The 25,482-nt window shown below is 35.3% G+C and overlaps 1 protein-coding gene across 18 annotated transcripts in view; it reads left to right on the top strand.

Annotated features, from left to right (window-relative positions):
• EXOC1 (exocyst complex component 1) overlaps nucleotides 1-25,482 on the top strand; it is a 64,359-nt gene that overhangs the window by 25,636 nt on the left and 13,241 nt on the right. For 8 of the 18 annotated variants that reach the window (XM_067035797.1, XM_067035798.1, XM_059065935.2 and 5 more), the window contains 4 exons: nucleotides 6,685-6,834; nucleotides 11,580-11,685; nucleotides 24,234-24,397; nucleotides 25,029-25,136. In XM_067035797.1, coding sequence (XP_066891898.1) covers nucleotides 6,685-6,834; nucleotides 11,580-11,685; nucleotides 24,234-24,397; nucleotides 25,029-25,136 — 528 coding nt within the window. Of the gene's footprint in view, nucleotides 1-6,684; nucleotides 6,835-11,579; nucleotides 11,686-12,743; nucleotides 12,768-15,840; nucleotides 15,886-24,233; nucleotides 24,398-25,028; nucleotides 25,137-25,482 lie in introns of all 18 variants that reach the window. The other 10 variants (XM_067035795.1, XM_067035787.1, XM_059065933.2 and 7 more) reach the window with 2 other exon arrangements.

Raw genomic sequence — 25,482 nt, 5'->3', positions numbered from 1 at the left:
AGCTCTACAGCAGTGTATACAGAGTACCTTGGAGACATTGAAGGTTCAGTTCCAGACCACCACAATGAAGTGAATATCTCAATAAAGCAAGTCACACAAATTTTTTTGTTTCCCAGTGCATTTAAAATTTATGTTTACACTATATTGTAGCCTATTAAGTGTACAATAGCATTATGTCTAACAAAGGAGTGTACACACCTTAATTTAAAAAATACTTTATTGCTAAAAATTGCTAACCATCATCTGAGCCTTCAATGAGTCATAGTATTTTTGCTAGTGGGGGGTCTTTCCTCAATGTTGATGGCACTGAGGGATCAAGGTGGTGGTTGCTGAAGAGTGGGGTGGCTATGGCAATTTTTAAAAATAAGACAATGAAGTTTGCTATAATGATTGACTTTTCCATTTCCAAACAATTTCTCTGGGGCATGCAATGCTGGTGATAGCATTTTACCAGCAGTAGAACTTCTTTCAAAACTGGAGTCAGTCCTCTCAAATCCTGCCGCTGTTTTATCAACTAAGTTTATGTAATAGCCTAAATGCTTTGTTGTCATTTCAGTAGTCTTCACAGCATCTTCACCAGGAGTAGATTCCATCTCAAGAAACCACTTTCTTTGCTCAGCCATAAGAAGCAACTCCTCATACGTTAAAATCCATTAAGGGAGATTATAGCAATTCAGTCACATCTTCAAGCTCCACTTCTAATTCTAGTTCTCTTGCTGTTTCTACCACATCTGTAGTTACTTCCTCTACTGAAATCTTGAACCCCTCAGAGTCATTCATGAGGGTTGGAATTAGCTTCTTCCAAAACTCCTGTTAATGTTGATGTTTTGATCTCTTCTCATGAATCACGAATGTTCTTAATGGCATCTAGAGTCGTGAATCCTTTTCAACAGGTTTTCAGTTGTCTTTACCCAGGTCTATCAGAGGAATCACTATCTATGGCAGCTGTTGCCTTACAAAATGTTATTTCTTAAATAATAAGACTTGAAAGTCAAAATGACTCTTTGGCCATGGGCTGCAGAATGGAAATTGTGTTAGCAGGCATGAAAACAACATTAATCTCTTTATACATCTCCATCAGAGCTCTTGGGTGAGCAGGTGCCCTGTCAATGAGCAGTAATATTTTAAAAGGAGTTTTTTCTTCTGAGCAGTAGGTCTCAACAGTGAGCTCAAAATATTCATTAAAATATTCATGTTGTGAGCAGATGTGCTGTCATCCAGACTTTGTTGTTCCATTTTTAGGGCACAGGCAGAGTAGATTTAGCATACTTCTTAAGGACCCTAGGATTTTCAGAATGGTAAATGAACATTGGCTTCAACTTAAAGTCACCAGCTGCATTAGTCCCTAACAAGAGAGTCAGCCTGTGCTTTGAAGCTTTGAAGCCAGGCATTTACTTCTCCTCTCTAGCTGTGAAAGTCTTAGATAGCATCTTCTTCTAATAGAAGGCTGTTTCATCTTGGAAAATCTGTTGTTTAGTGTAGCCACCTTCTTTAATTATCTTAGCTAGATCTTCTGGATAACTTGCTTCAGCTTCTACATCAGCAGTTGTGCTTTACCTTGCACTTTTATGTTATGGAGATGGCTTCTCTCCTTGAACCTCATGAACCAGCCTCTACTAGCTTCAGACTTTTCTTCTGCAGCTTCCTCACCTCTCTTAGCCTTCATGGAATTGAAGAGAGTTAGGGCCTTGCTCTGGATTAGGCTTTGGCTTGTGGGAATGTTGTGGCTGGTTTGGTCTTCTCTCAAGACCCCTGAAACTTTCTCCATATCAGCAGTAAGGTTGTTTTGCTTTCTAATCATTCAAGTGTTCACTCGAGTAGCACTTTTAATTTCCTTCAAGAACTTTTCCTTTGCATTCACGGCTTTGATGTTTGATACAAGAGGCCTAGCTTTCAGCCAGTCTTGGCTTTCAATATGCCTTCCTTAGTAAACTTAATCATTGGTTTAAAGTGAGAGATGTGTGACTCTTCCTTTCACTTGAACACTTAGAGGCGATTATCAGAGTATTAATTGGTATAATTTCAATATTGCTGTGTCTCAAGGAATAGGGAGGCCGGAGGAGAGAAATAGGGGAATGACCAGTTGATGGAGCAGTCAGAACACACAACATTTATCAATTAAAGTTCACCACCTTATGTGGACACAGTTCATGGTGCCCCAAAACAATTACAATAGTAACGTCAGGGGCTTCCCTGGTCGCTCAGTGGTTGAGAGTCTGCCTGCCGATGCAGGGGACACGGGTTCATGCCCCGGCCCAGGAAGATCCCACATGCTGTGAAGCAGCTGGGCCCGTGAGCCATGGCCGCTGAGACTGCGTGTCCGGAGCCTGTGCTCCACAACAGGAGAGGCCACAACAGTGAGAGGCCCGCGTACCGCAAAAAAAAAAAAAAAAAAAAAAAAAAAAAGTAACGTCAAAGATTACCAATCACAGATCACCATAACAAATATAATCATGAAAATGTTTGAAATTTTGCAAGAATGATCAAAATGTGACACAGAGACATGCAGTGAGTAAATGCTTTTAGAAAAATGGCGCCAGTACACTTGCTTGACACAGCGTTGCCATAAACCTTCAATTTGTAAAACATTCAATTTCTGCAAAGCGCAGTAAAAGCAAAGCACAATAAAATGAGATACGCTTGTATATTAAATTGCTAATTGTAAGCCACATATACATAGTATTCATATGTATAAGTGCTAAAGAGGTTTAATCAAAAGTGAGTTTACTGAGGATTTAAATAGTCAGATATGGCATCACAGATTAAGACAAGTCTTGAAGAGAGTTCATGCAATGCAGTTTATAGCAAATGTATAGATATCATAATATAACTACTGTACAGAAGAGTCCGGTGGAAATAATCTAATGACCACAACATAACAGTGATTTAAGAGTACTGATTTCTGGTCTTTTTAAAATTCACACATCAATAAAATTAAATTTGGAGACTGACCAAGTCACCAATTTATTTTACAAGTAAAAGTCTTAAAAAAGAAGTATCTCCATCTGCTTTCACTATCGTTTTATTTTTTAAATGACATTTGGTACTAAAAGAAAAAAGGAAGAACATAATTTCATACTTTCTAAATTAATACATTTACCTTTATGAGAAACTGGCTCCCATCCTTTTCTTGTTTTCTTATTGCTGCGGGCCAGTGAGAACATCTTCACGTTTGGGAATCACTGACTCAGAGCACACTCTCTGTGATGCAACTTTCACAGTAATACTTCCACATAGCTATATTTTACTGAAACTTGAAATGTGTCTTTAATATTCACTTCTTACTGTAACATAAGAGTAATGTTTTTAACAATTGGCAAAATTTTTTGGCTCTTTTAGATCTTTTTACACACTCAGCTTCCATTGAAATGATAGACTCTTACTCATAACTTACACATTTACTAGGGATTCATGTATCTAGAAATATATTCATCTGGTGGAATCAGACCAGTTACACTAATTGGTATTCCGATATTGGAAGCAGACAATCAAATTAAGGCTAATAAAATTGAGGAAATATTTGCAAAAGGGTTATGTCATTGTAAAAAATTTTTTGGTTTTTTGAAAGATTTGTCTTGAAAGGATAACTGTTCTCTGCCCCTTTTCTCCCTTTGGTTCTACAGAGACCTCATGATTCTGTGCTCCACCTTTAGCAACATAAGACCAATTATGCACTGAGCTAAAAGTATAGCCAGGAAAAAAACTGAAGTTGTGGGAGGTTTTGCTATATGCTTAAATTTGGAAATTTTTCTTTCAACATATATTTACAGAAACATTATATCGCAAAATAAAACCTGTGTAATAAACCAACAATATTCAGTTCATAACACAAAAATTATTTCCTTAAGCACATTTCACAGTCTTCTAAACATAGGTTGATGTGGTTAAAAACTTAGAAAGAACTATGATTACTTAAGATTGGTTTTCATGTTTGTTGAAACTTTGCTCATATTTTCTTTTTTCTTTAAGAAAATAAAAATAAACATGCTATAACATAGAGTTCCCAAATCTTGAAAATTTGCTCAGTATTTAACATGAATGTGTCATTTCTGTTAGAAGGTCAGTAAAGCAAAGTGGTTAAGAGTATGGATGCTGGAGCCAAGTTTCCTGGATTCCAAATCCTGATTCTGCTGCCTGAGTGACCTTGGGCAAGTGAACCTCTTTGTGCCATTTTAGTTGCCCTATCAAATGAATGGGGGTAATAAAAATACCTACTTCTTAGGGTTGGTATAAGGATTAATGTGTTGTTATATGCTCAGCACTTAGAACAGTGCTTGGTTTTAGTAAAGTGTTCGAAATTAGCTAGTTTTATTATAAATTTTAGTTATATGTATATATATTATATATATACATTACATATTAATATATATCATATATTATAATAATACATATTATATTATAATGTATATTACATATACACATATATACACACACACTAATGAAAATTTATAATTCACTAAGTTTTTAGAAAATGTATTTGTCTTAGCTTAATTTGGAGAAAATCTAATATATTATTTTAAAATTATGTTAATAAAAGGGTTTTGCTATTTTTTAAATGAGGAGAAAAGTAGTCTGCAGAGTTATTGTAAGGATTAGAATTTATATATATAAAGAACCTAGCATGGTAGTAGGCATTCAGTAAATTGTTATTGTTACTAATTTACTTATCTATAATAAGAAACTTTAAACAATGTCTTAATTTTAAAAATATATGAAGAATAAAATTCTTAGCACATTTGAGTTCTAGATGTGATTGTTTTCTATATTGTTTTAAAATTTATTTTATTTGTTGTTTTTGGCTGCGTCGGGTCTTAGTTGTGGCATGTGAGGTCTTTGTTGAGGCATGCGGGCTCTTCGTTGTGGCATGCAGGCTTCTCTAGTTGTGGCATGCGGGTTTTCTCTCTCTAGTTGTGGCTCACGGGCTCCAGCGCACATGGGCTCTGTAGTTGTGGCGTGCAGGCTCTGTAGTTTGTGGCACACGGGCTCTCTTGTTGAGGAGCACAAGCTGAGTAGTTGCGGCACACTGGCTTAGTTGCCTAGCGGCGTGTGGGATCTTAGTTTCCCTACCAGGGACTGAACCCGCCTCCCCTGCATTGGAAGGTGGCTTCTTTACCACTGGACCACGGGGGAAGTCCCTCTATATTATTGATTGAACTAAACAGTTTAAGTATTTGATTTTCCTGTTTCCTATAGGTATTTTGGAAACATTTTCTCTAAAATCTTTCTGTTCACACTAATAACATTTAATATATCTTAATAGTAATAGTTTGAAGGTAATGATGTTCTTTATATCAGAGTGAATTTTCAAATGATGGTGACCTTTAAAATGCTGTTTGCAAAAGAAAGCTTTGAATAGTAATATATGTGAAAGATCTTTGTAAACTGTAAAATCCTCTGTAAATGTTAACTCTTCCATTTTGCAGGAGAGGTGAAGGTTTTTAATTGAAGAGCTTTCCTGACATTAAATTAAATAATATAACAACATGTAATGGTCTGAGTACACAGTTGTAGAAGAACATAAACAATGATTTTGAATCTTAAGTCATTGAGAAAAATTAATGAGGAAGATTGGGACAATGAAAAGATATCTAATATTGTTACTAATAAAGACAGAATGTTTGAAAAACATTTATAAGCTATAACAGTTTTGTCAAATGTTCTTTGCTTTTAGTCAGTGTAACTAGTTAAGACACAATTTGGAGACCTTAGCAGACTTAAAACTATAATATCTATTTATGCTTAATATCTAATATCTGTGATTTAATGGAATCCCAGTCATCCTTCTGATGTGGCCATTGGAAAACATTTCTGTAATGTAATATTTGTATTGACCTTTGGCAATTTTTGAGTCTGGTTAAAATGATTTTGTTTGACATGTTTTTAAAAGAAAACAGAAGTGAGACTCAGATGACTAAGGTTCAGATTCTAGCTTTCCTCCTGTGTGACCTGTGCAAATCACTTAACTCTTTGAGTTTCAGTTTGTTCTTCAATTTTTCTATTGTATCAGATGATCTACTAGTTCTATATACTCTAAAACAAAAGTCAGGAAACATTATCTATCTCAGGCTGTTTGAAAATGTATTAATTTATGTAAGTCATGTCAAGGATGAAAAACAAAATCATATATTTATTTGCTTAATAAATCATTGGGAAAATTTAAATTACATTATTATCAGAGGTTATCCTGGAAAGCCCAGGTTTTAGTCATCTGTAGTCCTTCCTAGTTCTGAAATTCTATATCCTATATATTTTCATCTGTTGCTTTGAATATTGTAGACTCCAATGGAAATACCATAGATATAGACAATTTGTTTTGAATTACTTCCTTATTTGCTGTGTTTCTTAATACAGTTTGTATCATGATATTTATTTGCTTAGTAAATTTTAAAATGATATGGGAGAGGCAAGCTTGATTAAAACATTCATTCTCAACTCCTTTAGAAGATAAAACAAGTAGTTGATTTATCAGAGAACCATTCTTGTGTGTTTATGACTGTTTTATGGTGGTGGTGTTCAGTTCATATACACAGGATGATAAAAGAAGCCAAGTAAGTACTCAGTTCTTATTTTTCTATGTGCTGTTGGTTTTGCTTGGCCATATTTGATCACTGTTTAGAATTTTTAGTTACAACAATGTTTCTTTATACCCTCAATGATATTTATTTACTTACTTACTCATTCTAGGGCCATGATCAGAGTTCAACTCTTGCTCAGCACTCTGTTGAACTGACTTTACCTAATCATCATCCATTTCATAGAGACTTGCTCCGATATGCCAAGCTGATGGAGTGGCTAAAGAGTACCGATTATGGAAAATATGAGGGACTAACAAAGGTATGGATTTGATGCCAATTACTGAGTATAGAGCATACTCTTTTAGAGTCAAGAGGCCATGTGTTCAGTTCCCCACGTGACATTTGAAATACTATTGTATATTCTTAGCAAAGTAGGAAATAATTGAATTTCTAAGTGCTCATTAGCCAGGAAGAACATTTATTTTATTTACTTGGGTGGAGAAGAGCTAGATTTTGAACTTCCAATATAATGTAGTTTTAGGCCATACTGTAGCTTGAAGCATCATTCAGTTTAGTTAAATGCTATAATTATTTCCTGAGTTTCTTTATATACAATATAGAAACTAGGGAGTATGAAGATGCTGTAAGTGAGACATTTGCCCTCTAAGAATCTATAATCTGTTCTTTTAAGCAAGTGCAGTGTGCCTCTTTATTAAGCAAACATTCCACTCTTCTAGGCACACAGAAACATGGGTATTTCTATTCCTGGTTGTGGGACAACTGGGAAGAGCAATTATAATTAAAACGATCAGCAAAAAATTAAGTGCTAAACTGGAAATGAGTTTAAATATGTGGCAGTTTAGAGAAGGGAAATCCATGACTGGAAGCCACGGGGGAAAACTTAATGGAAAACATTGGACTTGAATTGACTTTTAAGTAATGAGTGGAATTAAATTAGCCAGAAATAAGAGGAAGGGCATTCCAGGGATGAGGAGCAAGATGTGCAGACAAAAGGGGGAAAATATGCCCTTTTCCCAGGACTATAAGAAGGCAAGCCTGATTAAAGCAGAAATTCCATATTCTGGAAGAGTGAGAAGTTAGGTTATAGAATCTAAGCCTTGAGACCTAACAGCATTCTTCACACATGGGAAAAGCCTAGATGGGGGAAACTAATTTAAAACTTAATGTAATAACTGAAATGAAATGAAATCTTGAACCAGAAAGATGATAATAGGAATAGAGAATACAAACCAAAAGAGAGAATGCAAAGACAAGGGACAGGATGATGCCAAACTTGCTAGACTTGGAGATTAGAAGAACAGTGGTATATACCACTGACTAAATATCAGCAAGTGGACAAGATAAGAGTCATTCATATATTCATTAAGCAAATGAATTGAGCACATGTTATGTGCTAACACTGTGGTAAGCACTAGAGATGCAGCGCTGAAGGAAGTAGGTGAACACTTGCCTGTTCAGAGTGCATATGCTGGTGGAGAAGGACTGACACAAAGGTCAGTTGTATAGCCTGTTGGAAGTTACTCTAGAGAAAATAAAGCAGGGAATGCCAGGACGTCAGAAAGGTTTGCAGTTTCAAAAAGGATGGTCAGAGAAGGCGTCATGAGAAGGTGACATTTGAGCACAGATTTTAGAACTAAGGAGGGGTGAGCAGTGGGAGTTTCTAGGGAAGGCTTTCCCGCACAGTGCAAGTGGCCCACGCAAGAGCAGCCTGGAGCACTTGAGGAGCGGCAAGGAGGCCAGTGAAGCTGGAGCACCGCGAGCCAGGTTCAGGATTAGAAGGGCAGGTGGGAGAGGTAAGGTGGGTGTGGCAGGGCAGATCTGGAAGAGACTGCGCAACATTGTAAGGATTTGGCTTTTACTTTGAGGGAGATGGGGGAGTGGTGTTGGTGGGCTTTGAGTAGTGGAATGACACGATCTGACTTAGATACGTGGCCATCGTAGCAGGAACCCATGGGTTCAGTACTCTACTGTTGTGTGTTGTTTTGTTTTGTTTTGATTCAGCACAATTCTGATTTGGAGATAGCTTAAAGAAAAATATTTGCATTACTGGAATCTTTGCCTTTTGAAGTTTTAAGAGGATTAATATTTTGGATAATTAAACATTGTTACATCTCCTTAAGAGTTTTGTGCCAACAAGTGCTTTGTCCCCTAGTGAGTATTCAAATGAGTAAAATACTCAATAAGCTTTTTTGCCTAATTGTGTTCTCAGTGAGTATTATTGCCCTATCTTTATATATTAATGTATTCATGAATGTAATTTAAAGTGAAGAAACATGACGATAGCCAATCTAGCACTGAATTATGGAATCATTCTCTGCTCACAGTATATTTTTAATTGACATTATTAATGTGCTTTTTTAAATGAAATTGACTTATTTCCCAGGAATATTACTTGATTCTGTGTTTTGAACCTTTGACAGACCATGTATTTTATGCCTCATAATCTAATTTGGTAGCTGAAGTGTTTTCATAAACAGGATTTTATTAAAAAGAAAGAAGGAAAAAAGGAATGAAAGAAGGAAACAGACTAAACCAGTGTTTCTTTAGTAAGAAATGATAATTAAATCCAGGTACTATTTGCACTTGGTTGGGTGTACACAGCTCACACTTTCTGGCAGGACCAGGAAATGCCTGTTTTAAATTCTTGAGGGATAAGAATCACTAGACCCTGCCCCAACTCTACTTATGGCTGAATCTAAGCAAAGCCCTGATTTTTGGTATACATAATTAGAGCTTAAGGAAAATAGAGGTGCCTTGATCATGTAATGAGCTCTGCTGTCAGAGTGCTTCCTCCCCAACTGTGGTCCTGGGTTATGCATGTAGGGCAATTCATAATGGAGATGGTCCATCCATGCTTAGGTAGGAAATGAGCTTTCCTCTCCTAATAGCCCCCTGAGGTTGGCAGTCAGTCTTGAAGATTGCTCAGACATCTTCTCTTAACCTCAGTTTTACATTTGTGGAATTTTTTGTGTGTGTAAAGAGAAAGTAAAACACGGAGTTATCTGTAAGGCTCTACAGTCAGAAAAAAATAAAGTTGAAAACACTGCCTGAAATAACAATATTTATACTCATAATAGTTAAATTTTAAGTAAGGTGCTGTATGCAAGGTGCTAAGAAGAACACTTACTCACAGTGAGAGAGATATCTGTCAGAATTTGGTAAATGAATGAACTGAGAGTCACACCTGTCTGTGGCCTTTCCCACCAGTGAATTCTGTTGAGGACCTGGAGGAAGCTATTCAGTCATTTGAATTGCATTGAAAACGAAGATGATTTTCAGTAGTCTGCTCAAATCACTGTTTTCACAATACCAAAATAGCTGTTTTGAAACTGTTTAAATTACTTGGGTCATAATGTGCTCTTTAAACAATTTGGGTATTGGAATGCAGTCTGTAATATTGAGTGATTTGAGTGGAAACCACTAATGATTTTATAAATTGTAAGAAGCTAATTTCCCATTTGTCTGTCAGTCCTTTACGGTGATCAATATTTTTATGAGAATTTAAACTTGAAAAAATGAGATGCTGAAAAGGTGAAACAACCCAATGAAATAGGAATAATTTTAGGGTATATTTTAATTCATATTTCCTTTTAAAGTTACATAAAGATCCCAGGAAAGAATTTCCTGTTTGACTAATTTTCTTACAGAGACTGTGTGGGAATGTGTATGGCCTACAGATAGAAAAAAGCAGGATCTATATTATGTTTTATCCAAAAATTGTTTTATAAGGATATACCTATAAAATATCTAAAAAAACATCAGTGGTGGACTATGAATCAGTATACAAATATTTAAATAATGTATACCTTTGAAAGGTGCATCTGATGTTTAAAGCAAAGTAAACCTGCTCTAAAACTGGGTATGTTAATTTGAAATAATAAAGGAAGTAGTGTAGATTCCATAATAAATTTAAAAGAATAGCTAGGTACAGCAGTTTTTCTGCTGTAGATTTATTTAAATTTAGTGAAACTCTACATATGGCACTTAACTTAGGACTTGGAAAAATACATGGTCTCCCACAGTTGAAGAATCTTTCGTAAGGGTATAAGATGTTTTTATGTGATGATAAGCAAATATGATGAAGAAATGAGTTTGCATGTTAAATGATAGATTTTTTTCATTTGAACTAGAATAAATTAAATTTGCTTTTTAAAAAATAAATTATTTAATTATGAAAACTGTAAGATGTATCAATTAAATTCTTGTTGAAAGTAACCTATTTGGGGGTAATGTAATACCCCATACTGGCAAGGTATGGTAAAACTCTGTACTCCTTCATTGCCATTGACAGTGTCTATTGGTATAATCGTCTTTAAAGCAACATGGCAGTATGGAAGAAGAGTTATAAAGATTCTCTTATTCTATGGCACTGTAATTCCACCCTTAGGAAATGATTCCAAGGAAACAATTCATAAGAGATGTAAAGCTTATTGTAACATTGTATATCATAGCAAAACATTAAAACCACTTAAGTGGCCTGTGTTAGGAGATTGGTTTACTAAATTGTGGCATATCAACAAAGCGTAATACTGTGCAGTCATTAGAGTGGGAGACTGGAGAAACATAATTGCTGTAACCCAAATACCCTACACAGTATGATTGCAACTATATTTAAAATATATGAAAGGTAATATGTAAAAATGAAAATGTAAGTGTGATTATGTTCAACTTCATATTTTTGTAAATTCTTAATGTTATGTGTTTAATTTTTTTAAAGGACAGAAAATAGCCTTCTTTTTATATCCTATGAAATGCATCAAAGTTTTAAGAGCACATGTAGAGAAAAAACGTAGGGACACCAAGTGGGGAAAGCCGGGATGTGTTGGGGGGGCGGTGATGAACTGGGAGGTCAGGATTGACATATATATACTAATACGTATTACTGAGAACCTGCTGTATCTAAAAAAAAAGTAAAATTCAAAAAAAAAATTTTAAGACCACAAAATTCAAAACAAGCACAAAGGACTTGGGGGGGGGGTTGAAAAATGGAAATTGTTATGTTTGTTTTATTAATAAGAAGTATGTGTTACTTTTCTTTTTAAGAATTACATGGATTATTTATCACGACTCTATGAGAGAGAAATTAAAGATTTCTTTGAAGTTGCAAAGATCAAGATGACTGGCACAACTAAAGAAAGCAAGAAGTTTGGTAAGCTTAGGCACCTCAGTCCCTTGTTTTCTATTCTACTAAAAATGGTTTTATTTTTGTTTATGACAAATAATTCTGAGACTTTTTAGGCAAGGTGGAAGGAGATACAGTAGAATTCATGAAAGAGTAAATCTAATGCATTGGTTTAATTTATAGGTATTTCATAGAAAAAATATGTCTGTAAATACATTTTTTTACTAATTAAAATTCTACAATATGTGAATCTGACAACAATTGTGTATTCATGCTATGTTTAAAAGTACAATTAGCCTCATATCCGCAGCTGTGCAATCCATAGATATGGAGGACCGCCTATGGGACTTGAGCATCCATGGATTTTGATATCCACGATGGATGCTGGAACCAATCCTGCACAGTAACCGAGGGACAACTGTGTATATTCATAGGAGAAGCAGTTGACCAGAAAACGAAGTGCAATCTGGTAGAGAAAAGAACTAAACTAAGAGACACATGTTGAAAGTTCAGTTACTGATTTCCTAAAAGACTTTTCATAACAGTTGGAGGCAAGTCTGTGATCTCTTAAGTCATTGCTCTCCACAGGGAAGTGAAAGTGATTCCTGGCTTCTTACTTCTCACTGGCTATTTTGAATCAAAAAGAAGGTTTTAAGTGTTTTCTCCCCTGCCAAGGGGCTATAAAAATGTCACCAAAATTTCTCCTGTAATTATACCTTATTTTTCCAAAGAGATATTTTTGAAACAAGTTGGTTTTTGTTGCTTCTAAATATGTTAAACAGACAAAAACATGATTTAAAAGGATAACCAGTGAAAGTATCAAGTTGCGAGGAAGTAATTTGCCGAGGCCATCTGCTCTTGCATGTACCCATCTCTGGACTTCCTTTTGGATGGAGTTCTGTGCCTACTCAAGTCAAAACCTGGCCTTAAATGGCTACAGTGTGTACTCAGTGTGTCTGCATAGCTCCCCTTTAGAACCATGAGTTTAGCATTTGCTTGTTGAAAGGAGCCTATGCCCTAAGCAACTTCCATAATCAGTAGATAGGATTGAAATTGATAGCTCATCATTCCATTATTTTCCTTAGGACAAAGAAGACTATCATTAGTGGGTAATTATTTCATGATTCACTGGTTTGTGGTTGTTTTTTTTAAAATCCAACACTAATATATTGATGATACTAGTCCAGATTTTTTAAATGGTTTGAATCTGTGTACAAATGTATTGATTACACTTTGGTAAAGACACTGATAAGAATCTTGGGACAATAGGCTTTTGGAAACAGAAATGCTAACTCATCCTAAAGGTTAATTGTTTTTAAAAAGCAGTGTGTTTATATCCTTGTTAATGTTTCACCATGGGTATGTTATACTTTTTTTTTTTTAGTAAATGACATATTAATACAGCTACATGTTTAATGTTTTCATTTAGTATATTTGTCACCACTTGTTAGTGAACCATTTTATTTTGAGAGAACTCTTCTACAGTGAAAACTGAAGTAAAAGAGAAATCTTTCTAAAATTATCTCCTCAGGAGGTTATTAATGCCGATATCATAATCAACCCTAAGATTCTCATTGAGATAAATGACATAATAGAAAAGTAATTTAAATCAAGTACAGTAGTATCTTAATGGTATCATTGCATTAACCTGAAACATTAAGTTTTTTCTTTTCTTACCCCTTGAGAAGTTCTTTAATTATCTTGTTAAAAAATTTTTTTAATTAACCTAATACAAGATACAGAAGATACTTTTATAAGTTTAAAAGTGTTAAAATTATATTTCTTCTATGCATCTATTAAATAATAAGGAATAGGAGAATATAAGTTGATGTAATCAAAAAAGTTATAGTTTCTATTACTTCGATATTATCAGTTACAAGAGAAGAAAAACTAAATAATAAACAATTCAGAAGATAAAAACGGTTTTGTTCATCTTTGAAGATCTAACTTATTAGTCAACATTTAAAAATAAATTTCAAGTTAAATACAAATGGCTTAAGAAGTTCTTAAATAGGTAGAATGTAAACTTTCTAAAGGTATCTTTTCAGTGATTTAAATATGTTTAAATTAGTTTTTAGTAGTAATTATGATTAAAAGGGACACCTAAAATTTTGGGAAGATAATTTTTCAATGAATTAAAATTAAGTAATTATGAGTAAAATTTTAATTTGTTTTGTTTTTGACTTGCTCTGAAAATGCTGGGTCACAGATACTAATAAGAGTAGGAAGTCAGATTGAATGTGTTTTACAAATGGAAATTGTGTAGTCAATATATAGTCATGGAGATTCAGGGGAATTCTCTCTTTTTCAATCACTCTTGACTTAAATCTTTAACATCTATTTAGTTCAAATAATTTAAAATAATGTTAAAATGCCAGTAAAGTACTTTTTCTTTGTGATAAGGTCTTTGTGTAGGTCTGCCTTTTTTGATCTGTAGGTTTACTTTGATATCATCAAAGGTGTGGAATTTTCCCCCCAAGATTGATACTTTGGTGTTTTGTTTTCCCTTTGTATTCTACAGATGTACTTAATGAAAAGGCAGGAAAATGAAATTTAGTAATTATTTTTTAAATTGCTTTTTTTTTCTTTCTGCAGCTGAGATAGACACAGATACATATATTATTTAAGCCCATTAACACATATATTTACATAATTACTTCCTCATATTTATAATCCAACATTTAAAATTGATATGCCTGAAACATTTTTACATTGTTTCTCCACTAGATTAAGAAATCTTGTTGATTCCAAAGGGAGTCTTGAATGCAAGACTGAATTCAGTCCTGACTGGAATGGAAGATTCATTCAATAAATGTTTATTAATTACCTATTATATAATAAGCACTGCTAGGTACTGAGAATCCAGCAATGGGCAAAGACCCTACCCTCTTGAAGCTTATAGTCTAGCAGGAATTATTTAAAGATATTTAAAAGTTTACCAGCACATTGTTGCTTGTTGGTGATAATATACACTATTTATGAGCCCCAAATGGGGCACAACTAGTAACTCTGTATTCTTTATTGACTACTAAAAAATATATATATATATATATAAAGCATTAGGCTTTGCTCTGGAGTTGGTGAACTTAGTAGAGTTACACCTTAAGGCCACCAGAAGGTACTATTCAGGATGGCCAGCTAGTAGCTCTAGCATATCCCTCCTTGCTTGCCACTTTAATGTCCAGCCTTATTGTTTCATATCCCCTTGAGCTTTGGGTAGCCAAGGCTGGGAAGATTCACATGTCTCTGTTGTGGCAAGTTAGTACTTCATACTTGGGATTTTGCCTTGAAGTTTGGCAGGAATAGTGACAGTTGACACATTGTTTTCTATTTTTTAAATATTTCTAGATTAAGAGTTATATTCTTTAATTTTCTATTTCATTCTGTAATTTCTTTCTTTGCCTTTCAAATTAACTTCTAATTGGGGTTTAGAATGTTTCACAAGATGATCTCTACAATTGATCTAATAAATATTAGAGAGAGATTTTAGATAAAAGAAGTGCCAGATGACCCTAAAAGAGCTCCGGTTCCTGCATTAAACCTTTTCCCTCAGCTTTATCCTTCCATCTACCCATCTCCTAATAATTAGTATTTTGATACATACCTTTCATTCTAGATGTTCACAAAGCCAGTTTAAGTTTCTTAGTAGTTCAGCTTGTTATTCTAAAATGGTTTTAAAGCCCCACTTGTATAATGTTCTGTCAGATGAAGTATACAGTTATTTAATACAGTGGAGATTCCTTTCAGGAGCTTTCAGTGAATACAAGAGTGTTAATGCATTTAAAGTCTAAATCTACAACTTCATTCTGATAAATTTTCACTCTGTTTTCTTCAGAAAACAAAACTTGCAAATATAGTCTTTAAATTTAAGTACATCAGCTCAATAAACTTAAAAAAAATCATTTTAAAGTGTGGGGGAGGCTTACAGATGTAGATATTTTTACCTGAATATTTGCATAAAACAGTACATTAAAAGACTAGTAAAGTTTTTTCTCTCATATAATTTTTCAAACAATAGCTGACCAACTAAACATACATTGCATCTCTCGTTACTTGATGCTCATGGTTCTTTGCATGTGTCTTTTAAACTAGAGCTTTAACTTCCTCTTGTGCATGGTTTGTGCAAATTGCAGTTTATTAACTTGTCTTTGTCTTTGATGCTTGCAACCTAATCCATCACAGCTACACTGCCTCGAAAAGAAAGTGCTGTCAAACAGGAAACAGAGAGTGAGTATGCTTAGTGTATTAGTAGGTATTCTCAATGCATATTTGTTTAATGTCTAGAAATTAGTTATTTTTCTTGAAAAAAGTTACACCAAAAATACTGATTTCTCTGAGTTGCCAGGTATTGGTGAAAGAAAACCAACATGATGGTAGTGGTATGACTATGACTACATCCAAGAAATACATAATATAGTTAAAAATATTTGGTGGGTAGTCAGAAATTTATGAAAAGTCTTAACCATTATACTTTTGTTTTCAGGCTGTGTTTAGAAACTATAATAATTCTTGAAGATATGGTCAGATTTTACATAATGAAACCAAAGTTTATCTCTAATTGTCCTTATATCTTTTTATCACTTATTATATCATTTGTCCCTCCTGACCATCAGCAAATAATAAAGGTTAGCTGAGAAATATTCAAGAAGAATAAAATGTTTTTATTGTTTAAATTTAATTTAGTAAAAATATCACATTTTCCTGTAAATGGAATCTTTTAATTCTTTTATATATGTAGGATATTCTCCAGACATACTTTCTCATGTTTCCCCATGGCTACGATAGATACCTTTGTTTATACCTAAACTCACATGTCCCATATTAATATAGTTAACGATGGAGGAAACCTGCACAAGCCTCTTAGATAGCCTCATCCACCAGAGGGAAGACAGCAGAAGCAAGAAGAACTACAATCCTGCAGCCTGTGAAACAAAAACCACATTCACAGAAAGACAAGATGAAAAGGCAGAGGGCTATGTACCAGATGAAGGAACAAGATAAAAGCCAAGAAAAACAACTAAATGGAGTAGAGACAGGAAACCTTCCAGAAAAAGAATTCAGAATAATGATAGGGCTTCCCTGGTGGCGCAATGGTTGAGAATCCGCCTGCTCATGCAGGGAACACGGGTTCGTGCCCCAGTCTGGGAAGATCCCACATGCCGCGGGGCGGCTGGGCGGCTGAGCCTGCGCGTCCGGAGCCTGTGCTCCGCAACTGGAGAGGCCACAACAGTGAGAGGCCCATGTACTGCAAAAAAAAAAAAAAAAAAAAAAAATGAATAATGATAGTGAAGATTCCAGAAAAAGAATTCAGAATAATGATAGAGAAGATAATCCAGGACCTTGGAAAAAGAATAGAGGCAAAGATCGAGAAGATGCAAGAAATATTTAACAAATATGTAGAAGAATTAAAGAACAAACAAACAGATAAATAATACAATAACTGAAATGAAAAATACACTAGAAGGAATCAATCACAGAATAACTGAGGCAGAAGAACGGATAAGTGACCTGGAAGACAGAATGGTGGAATTCACTGCTTTGGAACAGAAAAAAGAAAAAAGAATGAAAAGAAATGAAGACAGCCTAAGAGACCTCTGGGACAACATTAAATGCAACAACATTTGCATTATAGGGGTCCCAGTAGGGGAAGAGAGAGAGAAAGGACCCGAGAAAATATTTGAAGAGATTATAGTCGAAAACTTTCCTAACATGGGAAAGGAAATAGCCACCCAAGTCCAGGAAGCACAGAGAATCCCATACAGGATAAACCCAAGAAGAAACATGCCAAGACACATACTAATCAAATTGGCAAAAATTGAAGACAAAGAAAAATTATTGAGCACAGCAGGGAAAAACGACAAATAACATACAAGAGAAATCCGATAAGGTTAACAGCTGAGTTCTCAGCAGAAACTCAACAAGCCAGAAGGGAGTGGCCTGATATACTTAAAGTGATGAAAGGGAAGAACCAACAACTAAGATTACTCTACCTGGCAAGGATCTCATTCAGATTCGATGGAGAAATAAAAAGCTTTACAGACACACGAAAGCTAAGAGAATTCAGCACCGGCAAACCAGCTATATAGCAAATGCTAAAGGAACTTCTCTAAGTGGGAAACAGAAGAGAAGAAAAGGACCTACAAAAACAAACACAAAACAATTAAGAAAATGGTAACAGGAACATACATATGGATAATTACCTTAAACGTGAATGGATTAAATGCTCCAACCAAAAGACACAGGCTTGCTGAACGGATACAGAAACAAGACCCATATATATGCTGTCTGCAAGAGACCCACTTCAGACCTAGGGACACATGGAGACTGAAAGTGAGGGGATGGAAAAAAATATTCCATGCAAATGGAAATCAAAAGAAAGCTGGAGTAGCAATACTCATATCAGATAAAATAGACTTTAAAAATAATGAATGTTACAAGAGACAAGGAAGGACTCTACATAATGACCAAGGGATCAATACAAGAAGAAGATATAACAATTATAAATATATATGCACCCAACGTAGGAGCACCTCAATAAATACATAAGGCAACTGGTAACAGCTGTAAAAGAGGAAATCGACAGTAACACAATAATAGTGGGGGACTTTAACACCTCACTTAACACCAATGAACAGGTAATCCAAAATGAAAATAAATAAGGAAACAGAAGCTTTAAATGACACAATAGACCAGATAGATTTAATACATATTTATAGGACATTCCATCCAAAAACAGCAGATTATACTTTCTTCTCAAGTGTGTATGGAACATTCTCCAGGATAGATCACATCTTGGGTAACAAATCAAGCCTCAGTAAGTTTAAGAAAATTGAAATCATATCAAGCATCTTTTCTTACCACAATGCTATGAGATTAGAAATGAATGACAGGGGGACAAATGTGAAAAACACAAACACATGGAGGCTAAACACAATGTTAATAAATAACCAAGAGATCACTGAAGAAATCAAAGAGGAAATCAAAAAATACCTAGAGACAAATGACAATGAAAACAATGATCCGAAACCTATGGGATGCAGCAAAATCAGTTCTAAGAGGGAAGTTTACAGCCATACAAACCTACCTCAAGAAACAAGAAAAATCTCACACAATCTAACCTTAAACCTAAAGGAACTAGAGAAAGAAGAAGAAACAAAACCCAAAGTTAGCAGAAGGAAAGAAATCATCCAGATCAGAGCAGAAATAAATGAAATATAAACAAAGAAAACAGTGGCAAAGATCAATAAAACTAGAAGCTGGTTCTTAGAGAAGATAAACAAAACTGATAAACCATTAGCCAGACTCATCAAGAAAAAGAGGGAGAGGACTCAAATCAATAAAATTAGAAATGAAAAAGGAGAAGTTACAAGAGACACCACAGAAATAAAGCATCCTAAGAGACTACTACAAGCAACTCTGTGCCAATAAACTGGACAACCTGGAAGAAATGGACAAATTCTTAGAAAGGTATAACCTTCCAAGACTGAACCAGGAAGAAATAGAAAATATGAACAGACCAAGCAAAAGTAATGGAATTGAAACTGATTAAAAATCTTCAACAAACAAAAGTCCAGGACCAGATGGCTTCACAGGTAAATTCTGTCAAACATTTAGAGAAGAGCTAACACCCATCCTTCTCAAACTCTTCCAAAAAATTGCAGAGGAAGGAACACTCCCAAACTCATTCTGTGAGGCCACTATCACTCTGATATGAAAACCAGACAAAGATACTACAAAAAAAGAAAATTACAGACAAGTATCACGGATGAATATAGATGCAAAAATCCTCAACAAAATATTAGCAAACAGAATCCAGCACCACATTAAAAGGATCATACACCATGATCAAGTGGGATTTATCCCAGGGATGCAAGGATTCTTCAATATACGCAAATCAATCGTTGTGATACACCATATTAACAAAATGAAGAATAAAAACCATATGATCGGGCTTCCCTGGTGGCGCAGTGGTTGAGAGTCCGCCTGCCGATGCAGGAGACACGGGTTCGTGCCCTGGTCCGGGAAGATCCCACATGCCGCGGAGCGGCTAAGCCCATGAGCCATGGCCGCTGAGCCTGTGCGTCCGGAGCCTGTGCTCCGCAACGGGAGAGGCCACAACAGTGAGAGGCCCGCATACCACAAAAAAAAAAAAAAACAAACCATATGATCATCTCAATAGATGCAGAAAAAGCTTTTGACAAAATTCAACACTGATTTATGATTAAAAAAACTCTCCAGAAAGTGGGGGCATAGAGGGAACCTACCTCAACGTAATAAAGGCCATATACGACACCCACAGCAAACATCATTCTCAATGGTGATAAACTGAAAGCATTTCCTCTAAGATCAGGAACAAGATAAGGATGTCCACTCTCACCGCTATTATTTAACATAGTTTTGGAAGTCCTAGCCACAGCAATCAGATAAGAAAAAGAAATAAGAGGAATACAAATTGGAAAAGAAGTAAAACTGTCACTATTTGCAGATGACATGATACTGAATCCTAAAGATGCCACCAGAAAACTGCTAGAGGTAATCAATGAATTTGGTAAAATTGCAGGATACAAAATTAATGCACAGAAATCTCTTGCATTCCTATACACTAATGATGAAAAATCTGAGAGAGGAATTACGGAAACACTCCCATTTACCATTGCAACAAAAAGCATAAAATACCTAGGAATAAACCTTCCTAGGGAGGCAAAAGACCTGTATGCAGAAAACTATAATACACTGATGAAATAAATTAAAGATGATAGCAACAGATGGAGAGATATACCATGTTCTTGGATTGGAAGAATAAATATTGTGAAAATGACTATACTACCCAAAACAATCTACAGATTCAGTGCAATCCCTATCAAATTACCAATGGCATTTTTTATGGAACTAGAACAAAAAATCTTAAAATTTGTATGGAGACACAAAAGACCCCGAATAGCCAAAGCAATCTTGAGAATGAAAAATGGAGCTGGAGGAATCAGGCTCCCTGACTTCATACTATACTACAAAGCTACAGTATCAAGACAATATGGTAGTGGCACAGAAACAGAAATACAGATCAATGGCACAGCATGGAAAGCCCAGAGATAAACCCATGCACCTGTGGTCAACTAATCTATGATAGAGGAAGCAAGGATATACAAAGAAGGGAAGACAGTCTCTTCAATAAGTGGTGCTGGGAAAACTGGACAGCTACATGTAAAAGAATGAAGTTAGAATACTCCCTACACCATACACAAAAATAAACTCAAAATAGATTAAAGATCTAAACGTAAGACCGGACACTATAAAACTCTTAGAGGAAAACAGAGGAAGAACACTCCTTTACATAAATCACAACAAGATCTTTTTTGATCCACCTCCTAGAGTAATGGAAATAAAAACAAAATTAAACAAATGGGACCTAATGAAACTTCAGAGCTCTTGCACAGCAAAGGAAACCATAAACAAGACGAAAAGACAACCCTCTGAATGGGAGAAAATGTTTGCAAAGAAATCAACAGACAAAGGACTAATCTCTGAAATAGATAAACAGTTCATGCAGCTCAATATAAGAAAAACAAACAACCCAATGCAAAAATGGGCAGAAGACCTAAATAGACATTTCTCCAAAGAAGACATACAGATGGCCAAGAAGCACATGCAAAGCTGCTCAACGTAACTAATTATTAGAGAAATGCAAATCAAAACTAACACCAGTTGGAATGAGGATCATCAAAAAATCTACAAACAACAAATGCTGGAGTGGATGTGGAGAAAAGGGAACCCTCTTGCACTGTTGGTGAGGCTGTAAACTGATACAGCCACTATGGAGAACAGTATGGAGGTTCCTAAAAAAACTGAAAATAGAATTACCATATGATCCAGCAATCCGACTACTGGACATATACCCAGAGAAAACCATAATTCAAAAAGACACATGCACCCCAGTGTTCACTGCAGCACTGTTTACAATAACCAGGTCATGGAAGCAACCTAAATGCCCATCAACAGACAAATGGATAGAGAAGATGTGGTACATATATTCCAATGGAATATTACTCAGCCATAAAAAGGAACGAAATTGGGTCATTTGTTGAGACGTGGATGGATCTAGAGACTGTCATACAGAGTGAAGTAAGTCAGAAAGAGAAAAACAAATATCATATATTAATGCATATATGTGGATCCTCGAAAAATGGTACAGATGAATCAGTTTGCCGGGCAGAAATAGAGACACAGATGTAGAGAACAAACATGTGGACACCAAGGGGGGAAAGCTGCAGTGGAGGGGGGGATGGTGGTGTGATGAATTGGGCAATTGGGATTGACATGTATACCCTGATGTGTGTAAAATAGATGGCTAGTAAGAACCTGCTGTATTGGATAGAAAGCCCAGAGATAAACCCACACACATATGGTCACCTTATCTTTGATAAAGGAGGGAAGGATATACAGTGGAGAAAAGACAGCCTCTTCAATAAGTGGTGCTGGGAAAACTGGACAGCTACCTGTAAAAGTGTGAAATTAGAACACTCCCTAACACCACACACAAAAATAAACTCAAAATGGGTTAAAAGACCTAAATGTAAGGCCAGACACTATCAAACTCCTAGAGGAAAACATAGGCAGAACACTCTGATATAAATCACAGCAAGATCCTTTTTGACCCATCTCCTAGAGAAATGGAAATAAAAACAAAAATAAACAAATGGGACCTAATGAAACTTAAAAGCTTTTGCACAGCAAAGGAAACCATGAAAAGACAACCCTCAGAATGGGAGAAAATATTTGCAAATGAAGCAACTGACAAAGGATTAATATCCAAAATTTATAAGCAACTCATGCAGCTCAATAACAAAAATCAAACAACCCAATCCAAAAATGGGCAGAAGAACTAAATAAACATTTCTCCAAAGAAGATATACAGATTGCCAACAAACACATGAAAGAATGCTCAACATCATTAATCATTAGAGAAATGCAAATCAAAACTACAATGAGATAATCATCTCACACCGGTCAGAATGGCCATCATCAAAAACTCTAGAAACAATAAATGCTGGAGAGGGTGTGGAGAGAAGGGAACCTCTTGCACTGCTGGTGGGAATGTAAATTGGTACAGCCACTATGGAGAACAGTATGGAGGTTCCTTAAAAAACTACAAATAGAACTACCATATGACCCAGCAATCCGACTACTGGGCATATACCCTGAGAAAACCATAATTCAAAAAGAGTCATGTACCACAATGTTCATTGCAGCTCTATTTATGATAGCCAGGACATGGAAGCAACCTAAGTGTCCATCAACAGATGAATGGATAAAGAAGATGTGGCACATATATACAATGGAATATTACTCAGCCATAAAAAGAAATGAAACTGAGTTATTTGGAATGATGTGGATAGACCTGGAGTCTGTCATACAGAGTGAAGTAAGTCAGAAGGAGAAAAACAAATACCGTATGCTAACACATATATATGGAATCTAAGAAAAGAAAATGTCATGAAGAGATTAGTAATAGGACGGGAATAAAACACAGACCTACTAGAGCATGGACTTGAGGATATGGGGAGGGGGAAGTGTAAGATGTGACAAAGTGAGAGAGTGGCATGGACATATATACACTACCAAATGTAAATTAGATAGCTAGTGGGAAGCTGCTGCATAGCACAGGGAGATCAGCTCTGTGCTTTGTGACCACCTAGAGGGGTGGGATAGGGAGGGTGGGAGGGAGGGTGATGCAAGAGGGAAGAGATATGGGAACATATGTATATGTATAACTGATTCACTTTGTTGCAAAGGAGAAACTAACACACTATTGTAAAACAGTTATACTCCAATAAAGATGTTAAAAAAATAAAAAAATTTTAAAAACCTGCTGTATTAAAAAATTAAATTAAGAAATTAAAAAATATATAGTTAATGATGTATGTATTATGTTTTAGTTGTATTTTAAATATAACAAATTTTCAGGGTGTTTTTTTTTCTCTTCATTTTGTTTAGTTTTTAAAGAACTTGAATCAGTTCATTTACTGTAAAAGCAGAGTTTCTGGGTTTAGGAGTGTATTAAGTTGGATCGTGTGTAATTGACTTTTTTGGTATGGCAGGAATAATTTGATATGCTTCCACCTAATGTGTTGATTTGATGTGGAGGTGAGTAATATTGGGATGTGGCAGTTTTATTCGGAAATATAACTGTCATGTGAACTAGTACCTTAGGGGGTTGGTGACTTTCATCCATAGTCATGTCATTTGAGTGGGAAAGAAATCCTCATCTACTTTAGTCTAGAGAAATCATCAGGCAGCTTAATCTTTATAGTGAGACTGGGCCAGGCATAATGTGATCTTTAAGATATTGTTCAGTCCTATTCTGTGATTCTGTATAGTTTCACTACTCTTTACAGTATGTTCAGGAACAGGACACAAATGTTAATGAAAGAGAAGGACAGCCTACACTCTGTCCCATGTGGTAGATTTGTGCCCTAACTAGTATGAGCCCCAGAAGACCAAGACAGTATAGCCCTGATTTATGCTATGGATCTTTTATTCATGAAGGTCACAACTTTTAAAGTTTTATTATTTCTTAGGTCTTCATGGAAGTTCCGGGAAATTAACTGGATCTACTTCTAGTCTAAATAAACTCAGTGTTCAGAGTTCAGGGAATCGCAGATCTCAGTCATCTTCCTTGTTGGATATGGGAAACATGTCAGCCTCTGATCTCGATGTTGCTGACAGAACCAAATTTGATAAGGTAAAGTAAAATAACAAGTACTTCTTAAACATTACTACTAGTTTTCTATCATCAGTTTTTTATTCCTTTCATTGTGTTCAAAGATTTGGGCTCCGTTGGCTCTTTTAATTAACCATATCTTACTTTACAGTTCTGAATCTGAAAAAATATTGTCAAATGTTAACTGAAATGTGATTTATCAATTAAATGATATAACAGTTTTATGTACGTTTGTTATAAATCATAAAGTGCTTGCAATCATAAATCCAGTTATTTGAGCAACTACAGAGTAAAGAGGAAATAGCTTTTATGAAGCTAAACTGTTCTCTGCAATGCATTAAATAAGTTTAAAAAGTTTATCTCGTAAAGCAATTATACTCCAATAACGATGTTAAAAAAAAAAGTTTATCTCTGTGTTCCTCTTTCCAGATTTTGAGTAAATAATTGTTGTTAGTTTTATTTTAAATATGTTCTGGCCCTGTTATGCCTTGATAATACTGTATTGTCCTTTCAGTCTTGAAAGTGTTTGTTTTGAGGATTCTATTGAGATAGATGAAGCATCCCTGGTACCTGCAGAAAAGTAATTAAATGTGGAATGTTATTTTAAGCATTTTGGTTCAGTTCTTTGTAGGATCATTTTGGTTTTCTTCAGATCTTTGAACAGGTTCTGAGTGAACTGGAGCCCCTGTGTCTGGCAGAACAGGACTTCATAAGTAAATTTTTCAAACTACAGCAACATCAAAGCATGCCTGGAACTATGGTATGGCTCACATTTATTTATTGGCTAGTATTTATGACCTGTAGCATAATTAGCCTAATTAATATATTGCCACAATTTCAATATCAGAACAGAAAAAGACAAAATTTATAATTAAGGTTTTTTAAAATATATTTTGTCATACAAGATAATAAAAACAGTGATAGAGTTTGGGCATCTAATCTAATATTCCAGACTATTTTAGGCCTAAACATTGTCTAAATTAGTAAGGGGGGAAAATGTCTGAATTTACTTTGCAAAAAACTTTTTTTTTGTGGCCATGCTGTGTGGCATGCAGGATCTTCCCAGAACAGGGATGGAACCCAGGCCCTGTGCAGTGGAAGCGCCG

This window comes from Kogia breviceps, chromosome 6, assembly GCF_026419965.1.
Source record: "Kogia breviceps isolate mKogBre1 chromosome 6, mKogBre1 haplotype 1, whole genome shotgun sequence".
Taxonomy (NCBI): domain Eukaryota; kingdom Metazoa; phylum Chordata; class Mammalia; order Artiodactyla; family Physeteridae; genus Kogia; species Kogia breviceps.
This window is presented reverse-complemented; position numbering and strand designations above follow the sequence as displayed.